Source organism: Parambassis ranga, chromosome 22 (assembly GCF_900634625.1).
Source record: "Parambassis ranga chromosome 22, fParRan2.1, whole genome shotgun sequence".
NCBI classification, from domain to species: Eukaryota; Metazoa; Chordata; class Actinopteri; family Ambassidae; genus Parambassis; species Parambassis ranga.
In genome coordinates, this window is record NC_041042.1 from 17,881,493 (window position 1) to 17,902,635 (window position 21,143).

General features: G+C 44.3%; 1 protein-coding gene across 1 annotated transcript in view; it reads right to left on the bottom strand.

Annotated features, from left to right (window-relative positions):
• Positions 1-21,143, bottom strand: part of myt1lb (myelin transcription factor 1-like, b) — a 53,391-nt gene that overhangs the window by 24,708 nt on the left and 7,540 nt on the right. Inside the window, exons 4-5 of the mRNA XM_028396064.1 lie at positions 4,932-5,392; positions 87-1,268 (exon numbers count right to left, since the gene is read on the bottom strand). Coding sequence (XP_028251865.1) covers positions 87-1,268; positions 4,932-5,392 — 1,643 coding nt within the window. The remainder of the gene's footprint in view (positions 1-86; positions 1,269-4,931; positions 5,393-21,143) is intronic.

Below are 21,143 nucleotides of genomic sequence, written 5' to 3' on the forward strand. Positions count from 1 at the left end.
ACATGTCTCACTGCTTGTGCAGATATGGTTTCCAGTGAAATCTCGGTGTGCATCTGAGTGTGTCCGTGTCTGAAAGAAGCACTCACCTTTATGGTAGAAAGGCTTCTTCATGCCGTCAGGTAGCCGGGCTTTGCGCTCAATGCCGTAGCCGTGCCGCGGGCCATGGTCTTCATGGGCGTACCTCACCCCTTCTCTTCTGGCAGCCTCGGCTGCCATTTTATCCCTCATCGCCTTGGCGCGCTCCGACTCTAGTGCAATGGCCTTCTCCAACAGAGACAGATTACCCTTCGTCATGTCAAACACTTCCTCTGACCGGTCCGACGTCACAGATGCAGTGTCCTCGTCAAAGTCCCGGTGGTTGGTGTGATACCGGTCGTCATGTGCACAGCTGGAGAAGGTCTTAGACCGCGGGCTTAGCTGCTCCTCCAGTTTCATGAGATTGTCCATGTCGGAATAGTTCCTATCAAGTGTCCGCCTGTCATCTTGGTGGAAGTCCTCATAGCCATGATGCTGGGGCTGTTGATTGGGATCCACGCAAGAGAAATGATTTTGCTGGGACAGTCCATTTTGGTCGGTGGACTTTGTTTCACTTAGTTTCCGAGCCAGGTCAAAGCATTGGTTCCGTAGGCACTCCAGACTGCTTAAACACACCTCCTCATCACTGTTATCTATTTGTCCATTACTGGTGGTCTTAATTTGTCCATTACCACCATTATGTGCATTTCCACCATTATGACTACAGTCAGTCTTGTCCCCATTCTCCATTGCACTGTCCTCAAACTCCTGTCCATCTAAATTATCAGACAGCACCGCACCGTGACCCTGCGCTAGCAGTTTAAGGGAGTCCACCGTCTCCCGAACCACATCGCTATCAACGTCCAAACTCAGGTCCCCCCTTTGCGCTTCATCCCCATCGTCTTCTTCCTCATCTTCCTCCTCCTCCTCTTCTTCCTCCTCCTCATCCTCCTCATCATCATCCTCATCCTCTTCATCCTCCTCATCTTCCTCTTCTTCTTCCTCCTCATCCTCCTCATCAGCGCCGTTAGAGGAGTTACTGTTCATCTCTGACTCCGTCATGGCGCGGTTGGCGGCGTCTTCGGCGATCTTTCCCAGGTTGAGGAGGGACTTGGCCACCAGTTCGTCGTAGTTCTCGTACTCGTCATTGTTGTTGTCGTCCTTCTCCCCCGCCGGGCCAGATTTGGCAGCGCCGCTGCCGCCTCCTCTGCCATCACCCTCGGCCCCTTCGCCGCTGCTCATCTGATCGTCCTCTGTTCGGAAGAAAGAACAAACGTCTTGTAATTTCATTTCCGTCATTCTATTTTACTGCTAAATCAGATTTCTGGGCTTGGTCCATCTAAATTGGATAAGGAACTCTTTGCTTCCCCTAATAATTTACTTTGAGAGTCTTAACAGCAGCTTGTGTTCTGAATTGTGAATCAGCACAGGAAGTTAAATATAGTGGTTTGGGAAAGTTCCAGGGAAGGATGCTCTGCTAAATGAGAATCTAAGGAACTGAGGCGTATTTTTATCCCTATTTCTTTTAGACAAATATTCATCTCATCCTAAAGAATTCTCTAAATATCAGCAAATCGAAACACAGAGATTCCTCAAATCAAAGAGAATAGTTTAAACAGGAAAATCAAATATAATACGTTGTTCCATCTGTAACACGATGATCCCCAGTAGGTTGCTATTCATTGCTTCTTTTTTTCCTCATTCAATCATCAGTATCTTTAGAATTCCTTTCAGTGCCTAATTGATTCTGACAGACTGCAAAAGGTTACTGAACCTCTTCTGTCAGTAATTTCAAGCACTCACTCCTGGAGCACTTCCAATCTCTCCTTTCACATTTCCACCTTAAGCCGCCAAGAGCACAATGGCGCTCGACGTCGGCGTCACTTCTGCCACTTACATTCCAGCAGAGGAAATGAATCCAGGGGACCACACATAATAAATGAGAGTACTGATGTGAAAGAGCAACACACCAAACACAAATGCTAAAAAAAAACTTGTGATGATGATGAAATATTAATTCCTACCTTGTCTATAATCATGCATAGCAATGATTTTGATTCCCCTCCCTACACATACATTCGTAAACTCCGGTCTAATGAGAGCAACAGAATATTGGCACGGCTGAGGGCTTTAAAAGCAGGAAAAGAGGGAACAGTCACGAATGACCGGGCACATGTTTTGACAGAGGAAGACTTCTCACAGCACCCGGGGTTTAATTTTTGATGGTACGAGACATGGCACAGGAAAGCAATTTGAAGAGCAATCAAGGTACACAAAGGGGATATGGAAGCGAAACAGATTAAGGAGAAGGTGTTGGGGTGGAGAGGAGTGGGGTAGGGTGGAGGACAGGGAAACTGCCCTGCCCTGAACTGGATTAGCCTCAGAGATGTACATGCTACTGAAAGATTACATTTTGGAGATTACTCTGTGCTGCTGCTGCAGCTGCTGCAATGAATGGGGAGCATGGTGCATATGCTTCTCCTGCTGCAGATTCAAATGATTGTTCTATTCCAATAAGGTAAATATAAAAATTATCATAGAGCTCACAGACGAGATGGATTTCCACAGAATTCATCCTGGCAGCAACTGTGCCATGCAAAGCACTTATCAAAAATACACGGTAATCAGCTACCAGCCACAGAAAGAAAGGCTGCTGACAGGCAGTGGCAACAGTCCACTGTCTCGGTGTTAAGGAGAAGACCTTGGCTGTGGGCTCTAATGAACACCAGTCTGCAGAGATGTTTTCACGTGTCTGAGAGAAAATAAGAGCACGGCTGCTGAGATGCCACATCAACACTTTGGGGTGGGCACACTCCTCTCTCAGAGCTTCACTCTTAATTGGACTTGAAGGCACTGTCAGGTCCAATCGTGATGCGGGGGTGCAAAGCTGAATCTGCTGGAGAGAAACCTGCCAGATCTGGTGTTGGGCATGTCACGGTTGGGAGGGGAGGCGGCAGTAGTGGTGGAGGTGGTGGTGGTGGTGGGGGGTAACATATGGGGCAGGAGATTCTCAAATCCCAGTCCCAAAACTAGGTGGTATTTTTGTTTCATGTCTTCAGGAAATGCATAATTAAACTATGCTGAGGCTGGCAACAGCAGGTTCCTGTTAAATGTGTGGAGAAACCAGGAAGTCTGACTCTTCACAAACAATAGTATGTACAAAAATAATGGTGGATGGCTTCACATTTTCAATAGATAATAAAAGGAAAGGAACATTATTTTAGATCTGGAATCAAAAATACTAAATGCAAGAAATGCTTAATCTTAATCTTACATTAACTACACTAGCACAGAAATTGTACATTTTTTGATATTTTATTGCACATGAACTGGATATTGTGGTCATTCTCATCTCTGTAAAAACCTTTACTGATCATGAAACTGTCCAGCTGCAGCATAAAATAATAAACATAGAAACCACCAACTGAATGAATTTTATGTGTAATTGTGATATTTCTCCTATGCCCCTCTGATACAGAATTATATCCACATGCAATAGCAATATTGATGTAATTTTTTGCTTTAGTTAAATAACAATAGTCAATAGTCAGTCATACTGCCAATAATTATGCAGGAATGCTGTTTACCCAGTGATGGTCATATGGTTTTATATTTTTGAATATAAAATGTCTCCCTTTTCTTTACATACTTAGTACATGCTTTAGTTCATTATTGATGTAAATAACTATTTTAGTTTTCTTGTTTTCATTTTAACTTACACAAATTTTCTTTGTGTATGTCTAAAAAAACATGAATAAAAATGGGGGGAAAAAAAAGCAAAAATTTTTGTAGGGGTCGACTGATATATTGCTCTGCTGATGTCATCAGCCAATATCAGCCAATCATAGATAAAGAAGCATTCTTGTATTTTGTTTTTTTACCAAACCAAATGCAGAATGAGTATGCAATATCACATAGTTTGAGTACTTCAACAACTAATACTCTCAGCACATGTAGGAACCCACAAATTTTCCCAAACACAATAAAAATGCATAATATATAATACTATTATATTGATATTGGTACATATGATTACCAAAAAAAAATAAGGCTTCAAAAAGTCTGATATTGGTTGGGCTTCAAGACTTCCAAAAAGTACACTGTATACTTGTGTGTACTTGTGTAGCGTGTGCGTATTTCAACAATGCAGTGTTGATTTCTAATCAAGTGAGTTACACTCGAGATGTGTTTATACTCTTATACTCTGTACTTAACTGCATTTAATGTAACTTGATACCTCTGGCACAAGAATTTCCTTCGGGATTAATAAAGTTTTATCTTATCTTATCTTATCCTATGTACACATTATTTAATCGGCTAATTTACCAAGCTAACACTACACGCTGCATTTTGTGGAAGGAAATCAGTAAATTACCCTAATAAAAAGATCGACTGCTTCTATATACCAAAAATATGTCATTTAGGGCAAAACAAAACATTTTGCACCATGTGTAACACAAAATTTCAAATGTTTAAATTTAGGCAGTTTTACCTCTGCTGGCTTTCACACACCTGTTGCTACCACATCCAAAGCTCACTAATGGTCCTGTAAAAGCAACAATTTAGGAGGTGCTATTTCTTAGCCTGGTTTCCATTTCCTAGCTGTAAAGTGACCCAGTGAAGAAACAACAGCGTTACCGTGGCAGCCAAACAAATAATTCCTCACACAACCAACCATTAAAGCAGCACATTGTTGTTTCTACAGTTCACTTTTTTTATACAGTTTTAACAAACAAGATATAACATGATTGTTGTGAGCCTTAGAGGTGCTGATCAGTGGTTTTGAAAAAGGAGCCAGCCCACGTCTTTCCCTCATTATCGCCCTTTGTGCTAAAGCTGAGTCGCCCGGCTGCTGGCTGCAAACTGAAAATTACAGTACAGACATGAGAATGGCACAAACACGCTTCTGCTCTCACCTTGCATTTGATTCTGCTCTCCTTCCTCCTCCTCTCCTTCTTCATAATCCACCTCCTCCAAGGCGTCCTCCTCATCCTCTTCCGCCTCCTCCACCCGCTCTTCGTCACCCTCCTCCTCCTCCTCTTGCTCCACCTCTAACTCCTCTTCTTCTTCCTCTCCATCCGCTCTTTCCACCTCCCCGTCCTCATGCTCCATTTGCTCTACATTGTAGTCCATGTAGCCTTCTATTTCCTCCTCCTCTTCCTCCTCCACTTCTCCCTCTTCCTCCTCTTCCTCCTCTACGGCCCCTTCCTCCTCTTCTTCCTCCCTGTCATCCATGTCCTCGGTCCCGTCCGTCTCGTAGCACTCCTCCATTGTGGAGTTGTCCATGTCATCAAGGTAGGTGTTCCTCTTGGGAGACGTCTCTAGGGTTTGTCGGTCTAGACTCTTCCTCTTCTTGGACAGTGGGCAGCCGTACACACTGCAGAGGAGAGGTATGAAGGTTAGCTATTAGCAGCAAGGAATTAATCTGAAGATTTATTTATTCAGGAAAATTGTATATAGGTAAGTGTTCCATGTTCGATGAGATAAGAATCTGGTGGTCGACCAATAAAGATCGTCTAAAAAAGTAACACATGTAAAAATCCATAAGGTCGCAAAGGAAACTAACTTCAAAGCAGCTAAAGGCCTCTCTCACATTGGCTGATGTTGATGTAAATGTTTATGAATCCATCATCAGAAGAACACTAAACAGCCATGCATGGAGGAACTGCAAGGAGAAACTCCCTGATCTCCAAAAAGAACAGTGCTGCCTGTCTGTGAGGTGTTATAAAGATCATGTGGACAAACCACAGGGCTGCTGGGCAAATATTTAGAGGACAGGTAAAACCAAAATAGAATTATATGGTTTAAAATACATGTTTTAAAGGATAACACTGCATTCTGGCATAAGAATGGCTTCTTCTATCAGTGAAGCATGGTGGTGGTAGTATGTATGTATGTTTCATGGTTTGGCCTATTTTGTAAGAAAGACATTTACACAGTTCTACAGGTTTCACAAACTTTCAAGCCTCTCTGTATATCTATATACTTAAGTGCCACTTACAATTGTCTGCTGAAAAAAATATGAAACTTCAACCTAAACCAACCTTAATCAGACTCATGATTGAGACATTGTAATAAAATGTCCTATTTCTCCCAGATAACAGTAACCAATCTCCATCTTTGAAGGAAACAATGCAGTTTATTTTCACATTCATTTATATTCAGGTAACATTAATTTGTTCTCCAGGCAAAAGAAAATCAGCGTGCATGCCCTGCAAACACTTTGTACCAGACTGATGTGCCCTTGTTCTGAAGTGAGCGTGGCAAAACACAGCTGCTCGTCTGTGGAATTGACTGTAAGAGGGGGGAAAAGACAACCTGTAGCCTGATTAATTGAATCTCGCCGCAGCACCTCAGGTTTTAATGTATTCTCCCGCTCCCCATCGGCAGCAGGGGGACAGATCCTAATCTGATAATCTGATAATCTGTGTATTTGCTCAGGCTATTGATCACAGGGGCTTAATCCATTTGATTCATCAAACCTCCGCAGCCCGCGCTGCTACTGGAGCTGCGTGTGCTTTGGAATGTGTTTATGAGTGCATATTTGTGTATAGTGCAAACATTTTAGAAGAAAAGTAACCCACACAGGCAGAATCATGATGACTTCTGATGAGTGCATCACATAAACCCCTCCAATCCAGGCTGGAGAGTAAGAGAGCTAAACCTGCTTTGGGCATGTTCACTCGGCTGTTAAATATCCCGGGCTCCTATTTTTACAACCTCTGGATGTTTCCCAGTTTCTGCACTACTTAGAGTAAGACCTGATGTGAATGAATGGCAAAAGGAGAGTAAGAAAATGGTGCGTTTGTGGTATGGGCAAAAAAAAAAACACACTGATACCCTCCTCTCCCTCCTTTCCCCTCATGCGTCCATCAGTCAGTCAGGTTCCAGTCAGCTGGCAGGCTCAATCTCACCCAGCCCAGGGATTCCTTAATGGTCTGACCCCCTGCACCCCCCTGCAACCAGAGGCCTCATTTCATTAATCTAAGCCCACATGGAAACTCATTCCCTGCCTGACAACCTCTCCCCCTAGGGCAGTGAAAGGGTCTGCGGGACAGTGAGCGAGAAGGAGCAGAAGTAGAAGAAGAAGGAGGAGGAGGGTTGGGGTGGGGGTTTGCTGCGGCACAGTGATCAATAGTGCTTGTGACCAAACATCTCAAAAGCACATTAAAATGCCACTCATCCTGGCCCTGCCGTTCCACGGCCCTCTCCAAATAAATCAAGGGCCGGTCCCAGCAGGTTAGCGGCTGCCAAGGCAGGCGGGCTGGCAGGAGAGGATGAAGAGGAGGAGGAGGAGGAGGAGGAGGAGGATAGGTGAGCAGTGGGGAGAGAGAGAGAGAGAGAGAGCGAGAGAGAGAGGTAGATGGAGAAGTGGTGTGAACGGCAGATAGACGTGGGTCCTCACCCCCTCTCTTTAGTCCTGCATTTCGCTTTGTGTTCGCTGTCAACCATTGAGCCACAACGTAGCTCAGTAGATGACAGGTATTAATGCGACTACACCTGAACACTCCAAAAAAAAAAAAAAAAGTCGCTACAATTGCTTTGCAACATCAGCTAATGGATAGCAAATAATAAGTGCTGGGTTGTGTGTTTTTCATTGTGTTTTTTAAAAGGAGTCAAGTGCGCTTCATTATTTTGGGTCAGGACTGTACAAACAGAGATGCCTTTTACCCGAGCTTTTCATGCTGGAAGTTTTAGAGTGAAGTGCCCCCCCCCCCCCCATATAAAACACAGAACATCTTATGTAAATGACTTTTAATTGAGAGGCGTTGCATGCAGAACAACCCGGGTCTCAGGTGTCCTGGTGTCCCTGAGCTGTCAGGTTGTTGTGACACCGTGAAAAGGTGTGTTTGCCCCGACGCTCCACTTTAAGCCCTGCGATGACTAAGCCGCAGGAAGCCTCCACAGCTTGGCCATCCCACGTTCCCTGGCTCTGTCGCCGTGTGACCTTGGCTACGGCGTTCGTCATCGCAGGCGCCGCATCCCACTCAGCGCGCTTGGCAATTAAAATTCCATAAATAATTAGATGGCATTTGAATTAAAAAGAAAACGAGAAAATGCTGCAGCAGAGACAGAGAGAGAGGAATGAGATGAGAAAATGCTGTAGCATTCGAAGTTTCCCTTTTTGCTTTGTCCCCCCCCCCACCCTCCACCCCCTGGCAGAATCACCAAAATCCTCCAAGAGGAGTGTGCTGTATGAGAGGTAGCAATCAAAGAAGAAAAGAGCTTCAGATCACAAAAAGACCACTTCATATTTTATGGAGTGGGCATCCTCGGCATTATAAGATGGAATAAATTCTATTACAGTGTGAACAAGTGGCCCCTTTAATGCAGAAAAAAACCTGGAAACGGAGAGCGCCCTGTTTCTGGAGGCAGGCGAAGAGGAGAGGAGAGGAGAGGCAGGAGAAGGAAGGAGGGCTCCTGTTTGGCTAATTTTGGCCGACAGTTGAGCGACTGCTGGAATGCGACAGCATTCCACGGTGCCTTTATTAGCAGTCATATTAGCGGCTGTTCACAGCGGGGGCAAAAGCTTTAGCCAGTCATTAGCATTGCACGCTATTTGTCTCCCTGACACGGGGATGAGGCTGCACTTGCCTCTCACTGCTGCTTCCTTCTCTCCTCCTGTCACCCAACATTCTCACCTCAGATTCCTCCTTCCTTTCCACCTATCTATAGCACAAATTTCTCTTTCACTTTTTATTGTCCTCTTTGTAGACTAGAGATGGAGGGAATGCACAACCTCCAACTGTGCTCCCTATCCAGCAGAAGGATCTATAGACACGTGTGGCAGAGCCCCGTCTCCATGGTGATACCCTCCAGAAATCCATGAGGGATTCACCATCCTCAGCCAGCCAGTGAGGGAAAAAAGAGGAAGAGAGGAAGGCAGACGGGGAGAGAAAATGGGAGGTGGGGAGGAGAATTAGAAGCTATAGGAGCGAGATAGATGGGGTAATGTATGTTTTTGTGAATGTTTTCCATGTTTGTACGGACCTCCTCTTTTGTGTGTGCACAAAACTGGGAAATATAGAGGAGTTGAAAAGAAATGAAATTGAGTGTGTGTGTGTGTGTGTGTGAGAGAGGGAAATAGGAGCGAGGATCATTTCAGAGCTGTCAGGCTTCTCCCGCTAGCAGGGGAGAACAAAAGACAGTGTCTCGGTGCAGGAGGCTCAGCGCATGGCAGACGCTGCAATTTGGGGCGTTTTCTGGCGGCTCAGGCTCCAGCTTGAATAGCTGCTACGGTCCATTCATGCACAGACTAAAAACACACTCATACACACAAAGCAGCCTGAGTGTCAGATTCATAAAATATTACTTCATACTGTAATGGTGGTCTTAAAATAATAAAAATAATTCTAACTGTTAGTAAGTGAATGTTTATGTGATTTACACTGAACCTTTTCATTTCATTGGACAAGATGCATCATTTTCTGACACTTATTTTGGGCAGTGAATGCATCGTCGAGGCCCTCCAGTCACTGTTCCGGCTAATAAACCCAGCTACAGCTTTAGCAAAACACTCCAGCTCTTGGTCTCTTCTTTAGCGCTATACTCCAACATTAGTACTAAGAAACAGCACCACCGCTCTCACATCACCACTTCCAGAGTCCATCCTATACCCGAGCTGCTCCTTTTTACCTCCCTTTGTCCTATTTGCCAACTACCAAAGCTCCTGCTTGGGGACCTTCTAACAGGTCGTTTGTGTGCCTCACTGATAGTGAGGAGGGGGATGAGAGACGGAGCATGAAGAGCATTAAACATGAGACGGGACAGAGATGCTCATAGTTTTTTTATCGTTGCTCCTGATGAGATGCCAAAACACTTTTGGACTTTCAGCTTGCATGATGCATGTGTATGCAGATATGTGCACTGTATCATGCAAGCTGCTTTGCATAAGTGGAAGTTGTGAGCGTGAGAGCTGGTCAGGCAGCGGATTCTGTCGGCGTAATGCGGCTATCTGTCATCCTGCAGCTAAAAACACTCCTGGATTAGCCAGGTAAGGAGTCTCTCCACCGGCGTAATGACTTCAATCAATCACCCCAACTCGGAGGCCAGTTAGTTAGCTGCTAGCCCATAAGCCATTTTGGAGCAGGAATTCCTTCCAGGTGCTCATCCATTTGTCTGTCTGAGACAGTGAAGGCTGTCACAGTTGCTGATTATTAAGCTGTGCAGGAAGGTAAACTAGCAAATAATACTCTTCACCTGTTTTAGTCATTGTTACACATGAATGCTAGTGTATAAAGAGCTAACAACACATTATACAGGACTGATTGATATGATTGTTTTCATTACTGATCATTTTAAATACTTCTCAGTCCAGCCTGGTTTTTAAAGGTAGGGTAGGAGGTTTCATTCTGATGCACTTCTTGTTACATTAGTGTAACTTCTCTTTACAATCCAATAGCAACCGATTAGTTCGGCAGTTTCACTTTAAAACGAAGAATATGAATCATCTGTGGAAGCTATAAAACACTAAAAACATCAGCCAATCCTCCGGGTGGACCCTGTGCGGTGTATTGGCTGGTTGTCACTCTCTTTCTGCTCTGCGCGCACCAGAGAGGTACGTGCACGATGGCCGAAGTCACAGACTGGTTGGGAGGCGTGGCTTCGGGGTGAGCTCCGAGAGAAAGGGGCGTGTGTTTACTTTCAAAATCTAGCTGACTCTCACTGAGTTTTCAAAATCCCCTACCCTACCTTTAACAAATGGTGTATGAATAAGATGCTAAACTCATTTTGCTTTGTCACATACCATCGCAGCAGAAGGGCACAGTTATCCTTTTAGAATATGAAAACAAACAACCCAACCCCGGACTCCTGGTGGAAAATCCACAGCGTTATATGACCACCACCACCCCCAACCTGCCTCTTTACATGGACTTGTTTGTTTTTTATCATTCCATTGTCAACAAATGTCAGTCAATGTTTGTTTGACCAGACACAGCATAAAATTACACAAGTAGTTTAAAATGTGAGTTGTTGCAGATGACACAGCTTCAAAACAACACGTAGACAGCTTAAAAAGTTGGGTGTTGTTTATACGCAATAGCATAATGTAACATTGCTCAGTCAGTCTGTTTGTCCTCATCACTAAGCATTAACCCCTGCTTGTTGGGGCTGAGAAACGACAACGCTGCAATTCCTCTGGTGACCACATGAGGCTGTTTCCAAAGCCAGACAACAAAGCTGATTCCGCCATGTTAAAATGTCCCACTTTACAGCAGAAATAGTCATGTTTACAGCCTGGAACAAAACAAAACGGTTTTGGTCTTTATTGATTCCTGAGAACTGAACTGGGTGATTTTATTTATACAACTTGCCTGTTTATTGAGTTTCTATTTGGGTTCTTTAGCCTTACATTGACAGAGATCTGCAGAGAGACAGAAAACACTAGGGAGCAAGGCAGGATGATGCACAGCCTCAGTTTATAAGGTCACCCACATTAACCAGGTGAGCTATGTGGGTGCCAACAAATGCCGTAGGTTCAAAACCAGTCTTCAGAAAGCTATGGGTGACCTCATAGAAGATACATCCATATTTGTTTACAGTATACTGTATGGTTGTCAAGGTAAACAATACTATAGCAGCAGGACTTATCACCATGGTACCATGGTGGTACCATGGTGATAAGTCCTGCTCCCAACAACACAGCATTGTTGTGTGTTTTAACCATAGACTGTCTGTAACTAGGTCTGTCTGTCACCCATAGCTTCCTCATGAGCCATTTTGAGTTTGGCAGTGTTGTCGTCAGCATGAAAATCCAATTATGGTCAAAGTGATGGTGCATGAGTTGAACTGAGATAGGAGGACAGTTGTGGAAGTGAGAAACTAGTGATGTAAGTCAGTCTCTGCCTGTCAATCAAAGAAGTGACTGTAATTATGCACAATGTAAAAGGTATGAGTTATAAAAACATGCGACAATTGGTTCACAATACATCCACGAGATATGATATGTGGGTACATTTATAAAACATGGAGCCAACAAAGCCACAAAAGTCCATGTTAGGAGGCAGGATGGGGATGTGGCGGTACAGGTTAAGGGGGTTGACGGGTTAAGTAAAGATCATCTTAAAATACATTTACAAAAATGTCCACTGTCCCCATTTTTGGCTACCACCCGCATGAACTCATAGAGATGCAACCAGAGTAATGCATACACAGGTTCCTTTTTCAAGGACTGAAATATCAGCGTGGCATGTTATGTTATGTTTTCCTGGTGAGGACGGACTGAAAATTTGAACGCTGTAAATTTGGACATTTTCACATGGAGGCCTGTGGGGAATTGACTCAGTTTTGGACCCAGCCCCCAGAAGCTGAATGGGGGAACTGCAGTTTTTGATGCATCCGCATGGGCTTCATTTCTCAGCTCTTGGTTTTAAATCACAGTGTTTGTATGAAGCTAATTAGGTGTTGCCATGGGAAACGGGAACCCTAGCCTCCTCGTTCTATTGCAGATTTTTGCAGGAATATCATTCATGCTCAGAGAAAGACATGCTATTCTACCCATAACCACGTGTTGTTCCAGGGGTAGGTGATTACTGTTGATGTTTTTTTCTTTTGTGGGAACATGATTATTATTTGTGTATCTAAAGCCATTGAACCTATTGTTCAAAAGTGCTATATTATGAAGCAACAGGCTTGCTGCTAAGAGGCGCGGACCAGCCAGGAAACAAAGAATGTACAGACACATGTCCGTGCTTAGTCTTTTTATGGGACTTGTTGACAAAAGCAAAAAAACCTAGCAGCCGTAGTCTTTATTGTAATCCTGGCATAAAGAATAAAGAGTGCGCCCTTTGTGCGCTGCATTGTGATTCCCACTCTGTGTCATGTTTAGGGAGGAGGAGGCGCTTTTTGACATTGATGTAATTTACTTGGCAGCTGCTGTGAGTGGAGGGGCTGGCCAGGGGGGGGGGAGGGAGCAGGGAGGGTTTGTGAGTGTGGGGCAGGGGGTTCAGAGGTCAGAGGTCAGGATGTGCCCGTGCCTGGAGCTGGCCCTGAGCAGCTGCCCGCCTCACACACACACACACACACACACACCGCCTCCCCTCTTCATGCCCATGTCCCCCTGGCACGCTCTGCACTCACCGCACATGATCTGTTATTCCCTTTGATGTCTTTCCTCGGGGAGGCAGTTATAAAAAAAAAAAGAAGAAGAAGAAAAACGAGGAGGATGAAAAAAAGCATAAACACCACCTGTTTATCTGACGCCGGGTAATGTCAGAAAAGGTAGTTTGCAGGCTTGTCATAATATGAACAGGAGGCAAATAAGGGGGGAAAAAATTACAAAGGGAAAGAAATAAACAAATGGCATCTGAGAGGAAGTCACATGTGTGTGCCACTGTAAATTCGGCGGCCCTGGTTTTGAAATGCTTTCAAAGCGTTGTTTTAAATTGCATTAGGGGCTTTATGTGAGGACAGAATATGCAGCAAGGAGGGAAGGGGGGGGGGGGGTAGCATTAATGCGCTAAGAAAGAGACAGAGTGATATGGAACAGACAATATAGCAGCATTATTAGGAGATTGTAGGATACAGTCCAGCTCCTGTGATAACAGCTGTATCAGAGCCAAACTCAAATGAACCCCAAGGCTCCACATGTAGTCCAAAGTGTAGAAGCTAATGACAGTGCTGACAGATCCAACCGACTCCGTTCCTTTCACCCTCAGCCCACACTGTCTTTTTGGTGATATAAAGCTTTCCCATTAAATATGGAAATTTCTGTTTCGGTGACAGATACTTCACAGAGGGGGGCTGATGGCATAGACGGTGTTTTTTTGGAAGGGGAAGTGGCAGATTTTGATTAATGCGACCTTATCTGGTTGTGCACATGGAGGCAGAGGGGTTCCTGAGCTTGGCGGGGGTGGATGGCTGCCTGTTCTCTTCTTCTTCTTCTTCCAGCCATCCTTTTTCTCCTCTGTTTAAAAATGGTTTCTGTTCCTGTCTTCTCTGCCATTTTCTCTCCTTTTTTTGCACACCCTCCTTCTATCTTTGCTTTAATGTCTTGTAGTCACACTGTTCTTTACCTTAATATGGCCTTCTGATAATACTGTCTGATTTCTTTCTTCACCCACTGTCCCCTCTTAAACTCTTGAGTCTCTTCATCTCTTTATCCCCACTTCCTTTACCTGTTCCACTTAGCATCTTCCTGTTTCTGTTAAAGCTGCTCATCTGCCTGCTGCTACATTCAATCTCCAATTTACATATCCTTCACTTACTGTATGTCACCTCTCCTCCTGGTTCCTCTCCTACTCCTTCTATCTCTTTCCCTCTCCTCTCTCCTTCTCTTTCCCCTCTTCCTGTATCCTCCTATTCCTCTCCTCTCATCTCATCTCTTCTCCCGTTTCCTCCTACCTGCCCCAACACACACACACACACACACTTCTCTTTTCCTCACTGCCTGTTTCCTCTTATGTCCATCCATCTCCTCTCTTCTCCTCTAGCTTATCCTCCTCCCATCTCCTCTCTGCTCCTCTAGCTTATCCTCCTCCCATCTCCTCTCTGCTCCTCTTGTGCTCTTTCCTTCCCTTTCCTCTTATCCTATCCTCTTCCTATCTCCTCTCGCCTCATCTGCCTCTTTCTCCTCCACTTTCCTCTCCTGCTGTTTTCCTCTGCTGTCCTCCTCCATCACCTATGTCTCCTCTCCTCTCCTCCTCCCAGTCCATCTTCTCTCCTCCTGGCTCCTGTGCTCCTGTTTCCTTCTCCTCTCTCTTCAACCCTGTCGCTCCATCACCACCTGGCCCAGTTCCAATGCTTTTAGTGAGAGCTATCTGTCAAGCTATGAATAATACAGGCCCAAGGCTGGCGTTAGCTTGCTAGCTAGCTATGTGGAATCCAAATGAGGTCTACAGCAGGAAGAGAGCACTTGACTTTTAGCTCACTACCACGGTCTCCCTACCAAGACAGGCAATTACTCAGCCCACAGCCCCAGCTGCAGTCGTGGCAATCATAAACGCAACCCCTCACATTCCCCCGTCTGCACACACACACACACACACACTTTGCATGTATAAGCAGACATGCACACCCCCATCTCCTGATTCAAACAACACCAAATTGTCTATGCAAGAGACACAAAGTCCATACAGCTTTCTTGCCATACATGACAGAAAATCCATAGTACTATCTCCTCTGGCAGCTAAAAGAAAAACAGCGTGCATTCAGAAATGTCTTCACAAAGTGCAGAGCAGCACACCAAAAAAGCTGAAGGGATTTCTGACAGTGTTTTCATGGAGGATAATGATGAAAGTCAATCATTGATTGTAGGCGGAATGCATGCTAAAGAAAGAAATGAACAGAGAGAAAGAGGTGCGCTTGTTTTTTTTGTTTTTTTTTCTCTAAGAGAAATAAAATGAAACTATGTCTGTCTATATTTAAGATCTTTTAATCAGCAGCGGAGTTACTTCACCATGTCTTAACTGTTGATTAACAGGAGACCTGGTGTCTACCTTTATCACACCTGTTCCACAGTTATGGCAGGAGGCTGAGAGGGCCATCACATGTATCGGGTATATGACACATGTACGGTCGCATAATTAGCTTTGCGCCGAGGCATCCTTCGGTGACAGTGTTAACCCATCCATCATTGCTTCTAATCATTGGTTGGTGAAGTGTGGGATGTAATTACAGAGTGCTAGGCAACGACAGGCTTCACAGGTAAAAATAGTCGCGGCAGAATGAGAGACTTCTGTATGTGTTTGGCATGTGGGGTGTGTGTGTATGCACAAGGTGTGTGCACGTGGGTGGGAAAAATGTGTGTGTGTGTATGCATGCCTGCGAGTGTTGAGGTAATGAGATCTAGTTAGTGATGCTCCAGAGTGTCTTATTAACAAATAATAACAGCACTCCTTTGTTTTTTACCTCTCCTCCCATCTATTATTCACACCTCACAGATTTACACATGATTCATTTATAGGAGCATCTTGTGCAACCTACAAACTAAATGTCACACAAAACATCACTGTCGGTGTGCGAGCAGGTATACGTATTGTTACCTTTCTCTGAAGTGGTCATGCATTTTTGTGCGTCCACCCCAGATATGCAGACAGACACTGCTGTAACAACACCATGAAAAACCGGGACTTGTGCAAACCAGCTCCACTTGTATATGCACACACGCGTGCAAATGACAGAGTACTATTGAAATAGATGAGTCGGATCTTGCCGGATCAGTAACGAGGGCTGCAGTGAGGCCATTCTGCCATTCAACCCCCCTGTTGTGAAATCAGCATGACGCCCTGTGTACTTTAGCTGGATTCTCTTGCAGCTGAAATTGCCAGGTTGGAGAGAGGCACTCAGCTGGGAATGCTGCTCTACATGTGAAGTAGGTTGTGTGTGCGTGAGGGCTTAGGAGATGTGTGTTTGTGTGTGGCTTGTCAGCACGCATTTAAAGAGCCTAGGTAGGTGTGAGTGTGTGCGTGTCTGCCCTTTGCTTCCGTCCCCTCTCTTTCTCCAGGTGAAGAGCCTGTTCTGAAGGCTCTGCTCCAGTCGAGGGCCCTCGAAGGCTGGCTGCTAGCACTCTACCCAGATAGAGGTAAACCTCCAGTACACCATCTGTCTTAGTGGCAAACACTCAGTGGACCATCAGCCCGTAGCCACAAGTGGTTTGGAATGAGAAGCCAGCAAGAAAGAGTCTTAAAGACCAGGTAGTGCCTTAATGGAACAGTAAATGCAACAATGGCTGAAGCTCTTGCTAATTGGAGAGGCGAACTAATGGAGGAACCGGCTTTGTTTTTAGCCTAGCATTAACCACTTTATGCATCCTAGTTGCCTTTTTATGACTAGCATTGCTGTCACTAAAGGGTGGAAACCAGGTCCCTGCAACAAGGCAAGATTGGTTGCCAGCAACAGGTTGGTTGCTGGATCATTCTGTGCTGTGGCAAGAATATTATTTATTCTAAAATGTTTTTTAAAGCCTTTTACACTTTATTTGAAAGAAAAACATGAAGCAATGAGGACAGAGATTAGTGATACACAGCAAAGGGCCACAGCTCTACCATGTGAGTCATCAGGGTGCCAGGACATGCAGGAATTAAAGAAAGTCGGGCTAAGAAACAAAAAAATAGGATGTGTACCGTGACTCTCCCTCCTGTGAGGGGCGCTTATCCATTTATATCCAAAAATGAAGGCTCGGTTTAACACTTTCACACACAGCATCAGTAGAACAAGCTGCAAGAGGACCTTGCTGATTTTGTAACAGCAGCATCCACATTAAGTCCACTTAAAATACACATATGTCAATAGCCAAAAACGTAGGAATAAACTATGGTTATCATTTCACTTACTACCCATGATCAGGAAATTTGTGTCAGAGTTGAAGTTTGGAAATCTGTCCCACCATCCTATCTAGGTGGTATGGGCATGTAGTTAGGATGCCCCCTTGGTGGAGAACCCGAGACCGCCCAATGAGCCACTGGAGCTATGGAAGTAGGGAGATGGAGGAAGGAAGGAAGGAAGGAAGGAAGTTGTTGGGGGGCAGAACTTGTTACCATGGTAGCCAAAAATGGCAGTGGCATTAATATAGCACTTTTCTGAATTCACAGATACAAAGTGCTTTACAAAAAAAAAAACAGAAGAAAAACAAAAGAAAAAAACAGGATTTATAAAATAAAACATGATTGATACAATAAAATAAAAAAACAGGTTAATAAAATATAATCGGATTTATAAAATAAATTTTAATAAGCCTTAACGTGAACTTTCTCAGGTATATCAGTCCCATAGCCAGACAGCTTCAAGCTGTTCACCCAGATGTGATCATCTGAGTAAACATGGAGGCCTATGATGTAAAAGGAGCATATTTGTGACTATGTGCTGGTTAGGTGCTGTGTAGTATATTACACGAGCTTCTGTTTTGCAAAATCCAAAATGATCTTGGACTATTTTCATGTGCGGATGAATCCATATTGGTGCTAAGGAACACTCTCTGCAGGCTAAGAATATATGTGAAGGGTATAAAATATTAAGGAGGGCAGCTTAGAGGTATATCACAGTAGAAAAACACATTACTTGTAAGTGGAACCACTTCCTCTTCGCACTGCACATGTCGACAGACATAAAATTATGTTCACTTTAAGAATGAATATTAATGGATTATAGATCAATAAAGTTTTTTTTGCTTCACACTGATCTGTCACTCTCCTTGCCCACTTCCTGCTGTTGAGCTTTTTCCACAGCAGATACCCTAAGACTCATTGTGCCACTCTACTGTTTGCTTGCTGCTCTCATATCAGTCTGAGTGCTTTGAGAGCATGACATAGTAGAGAGAGCAGAGATGACTGTGTGTGTGTGAGAGAGAGAGAGACAGAGAGAGGGAGTAAATAGCATCCCAACTGCAGAGATGGCATTTAAGTGTCTCTCCCTTTGCACTCCAATAGTACTGCAGACCCATTACCTCAGTGCGTGCCTTTGTGTGTCTACCAGCATCAGTGTGTGCGCGCCAGTGTAGGGCTACAAATGTATCTCCGAACCATTCCTCCAATCATCTCCATGCTCCCACGCGACTCACCCTCTACCTTTCTGTTCTGATCTTTTCCTCATTCATCATGCTTCCCTTCCTGTCCTCTTGCCAGAGGTCTTTGCTAAGGTGTAATTTAGCTCCTGCTGTTCTCTAATTTCTACCTTAGTCAGAAGGGGGCGTGTCTGCCCCCCCCCCCCCCCCCCCCCCCCCCGACACCATGGATACGATCTGTCAATCATTCCCCACAGCCAGAAAATTGCGTTCAAAGTAAGAGTAATTATTAAGTCTGCCCTGTGTGGGTTGAATTGTACACCCCCCACCCCATCATCCCCACCTCCATTCGGCGCGAGGAGAAATATGTCTTCAGAGGCAAGGCCAGGTGGATTTGCGAGGCTTTTATTGTCGCTAAGAACAAGGTGAGGTCTTTCCTCATCTCACCTTTTGTCTCGTCTAATCTCTTCGCCTTTGCTTTATTTCTGTCCTCAGTCTTCATTCATCATTATCAAATTCTCATCTACCGTGTTAAACCACCCTAACCTGCCCTGCCTCTGCTCCGTCATATCTTACAGGGAAGGAGGGAACAGAGAAAACCAGGTGTCAAAGACAAGTCTTACGTGTCTTCTGCATACTGTGGATGTGTCGGTATTACAATGGCAGAAGGCTTACAGCTGAAAGAAAAGAAAGTCTACGCAACGTGTCTGAATTCTCAGCTGTCCTTGAAAGCTAAAATCAAAACAGATTAGCATGTAAAACAGCTCCTCTGCCTTCACTCTTGTAGTTGAATTACTGAAACATACTTAAGAAAGTACTGGAGTCTATGGCAACTTTCTGCACCATCAATAAATATTAAAATGTATACCTCTGATAACTGCCAGAATCATTTACCATAACTATATACAGCATGCTCGGCATCAAGGACATCAATTCCCATGATTCCCTGCGCGAACAGCTCATAACACCACGTGCCATTTTTAATTAACGTCAGATCCTCGACGCAAGCATCTTAGTCAATCACCTGTGTCGATGTTGTCTAATCTGCAACGCGCTGCCAACCGAGCCTTGTTAGCACGCGGATGACACATTAACCTTTGTTCACAAGCAGATAAGTTAACAAGACGTTCCTGCTGCAGCCATTGTGTGACTTCACTTTTGACCCAGCAACCTTTCATGTGCAGGACGGTTATTGTAATTGTGTTACTGGGACATCATTCAAATCCAGCATGCAGATTAAGATTCTTTAGCCTGTGCCAGGATTAGACTTGATGGATGTACAGTGCAGTATGTAGATTTGCAGATGGTCAGTTAGCAACAGACTGACGTTTTCCATTTAAGTATGGCTCATATGTAGTTTAATGCAGACGGATTATCACTGCTGCTAGCTAGTGAGCTAATTAGGACACAAACTTGCATATTGGCTTACACTCATTTTGCCAATAAGAAGACTTAAATATTACAATAGAAATGGGCAAACTAAAGGTGGACGAAGTCAAGTCAGCAAAAAACTATTTGTCCCTGAGTGTCAAATAGGGACAGGTAAGCCTGCGGTGTCATCAAAGCACTGATGATAACTCTTCATCGTTTGAGGAGGAGCCAAAAAGCATTCCTTCAACACTAACTTTTTAATCAACCAATTTAATATGGTAATTTCACTACAGAATACTTGGTGGGAAAAAAGTGCATCCATTGGCAAAATGAATTGGCCCATAATGGCATATCGAATAGCGGCAGAAATTCAATATCACTATAGTAAATGAGTGGGTTTGATGATGTAAATCAGCTAGGGTAGGTGTAAATATAGGGTGATGTCAATACAGGCAAACAGGTGGAGTGTGAGCAGAGCTGAGGTGAGCGGACAGTTGCTGAAGCACCCGTCTGTCACTCAAAGTGGTCACACTCATATTGACACAAAAATGTTATAATTAAGATGGAAAACATCTCTATGGTGATTAACTCATTTTTGAAGTCACCCCCCCAGAGCCCACAAGGAGGAACTGCAAACTTGGACACGTCCACCCTGGAGATTATAGCACACAGAAAATAAATAATAATAAACACATACACAAAGTTGCATCTTTTAAACTTAAGCTCTCCCTACAGATTAAAAACCAGGACAGGGGTTTGAATATAAGTTTGACATCTGATGGTGATGAAACAGCACATAAAGATATCCAAAGCATGACGGGTTCTCATGCTTAGTTAGAGCAGCTAATGCTAACATTGGACAACACTGTTTAATTGTGCATCACACGACATTATGCCGCTAACAGTTCTTATGAACTAATGCAACTAATCCATGACCGAAGACATGTAATTACATTTACAGTAGCTTATGGAGCGAACACACACACAATAGACAGCTGTGAATGTACCTTAACCCCCATGCGTGGATGTCTACAGAGTCTTATGGTATTTGCGGGGCCTCTGAGGGTATTCAAACATTCAAAGGCTGAGGGTGAAACACACAGACAGGCAGAGAGTAAGAGGAGACAGAGAGGTGGAGGATACGGATGGTGCCCTGACGTCTAAAGGCGGGAGAGAAAAAAAGAGGGGGGGGGGGTAATTAACATATTAATGACCCCACCTTCCTACAGCTTCTGTCGGATAGTCCAAACACTTTGATAAGTATGCAAATGAGAGCCGCCGCGCCATCTGAAGAGGGAATTAGCTCCGCCAGAGACAG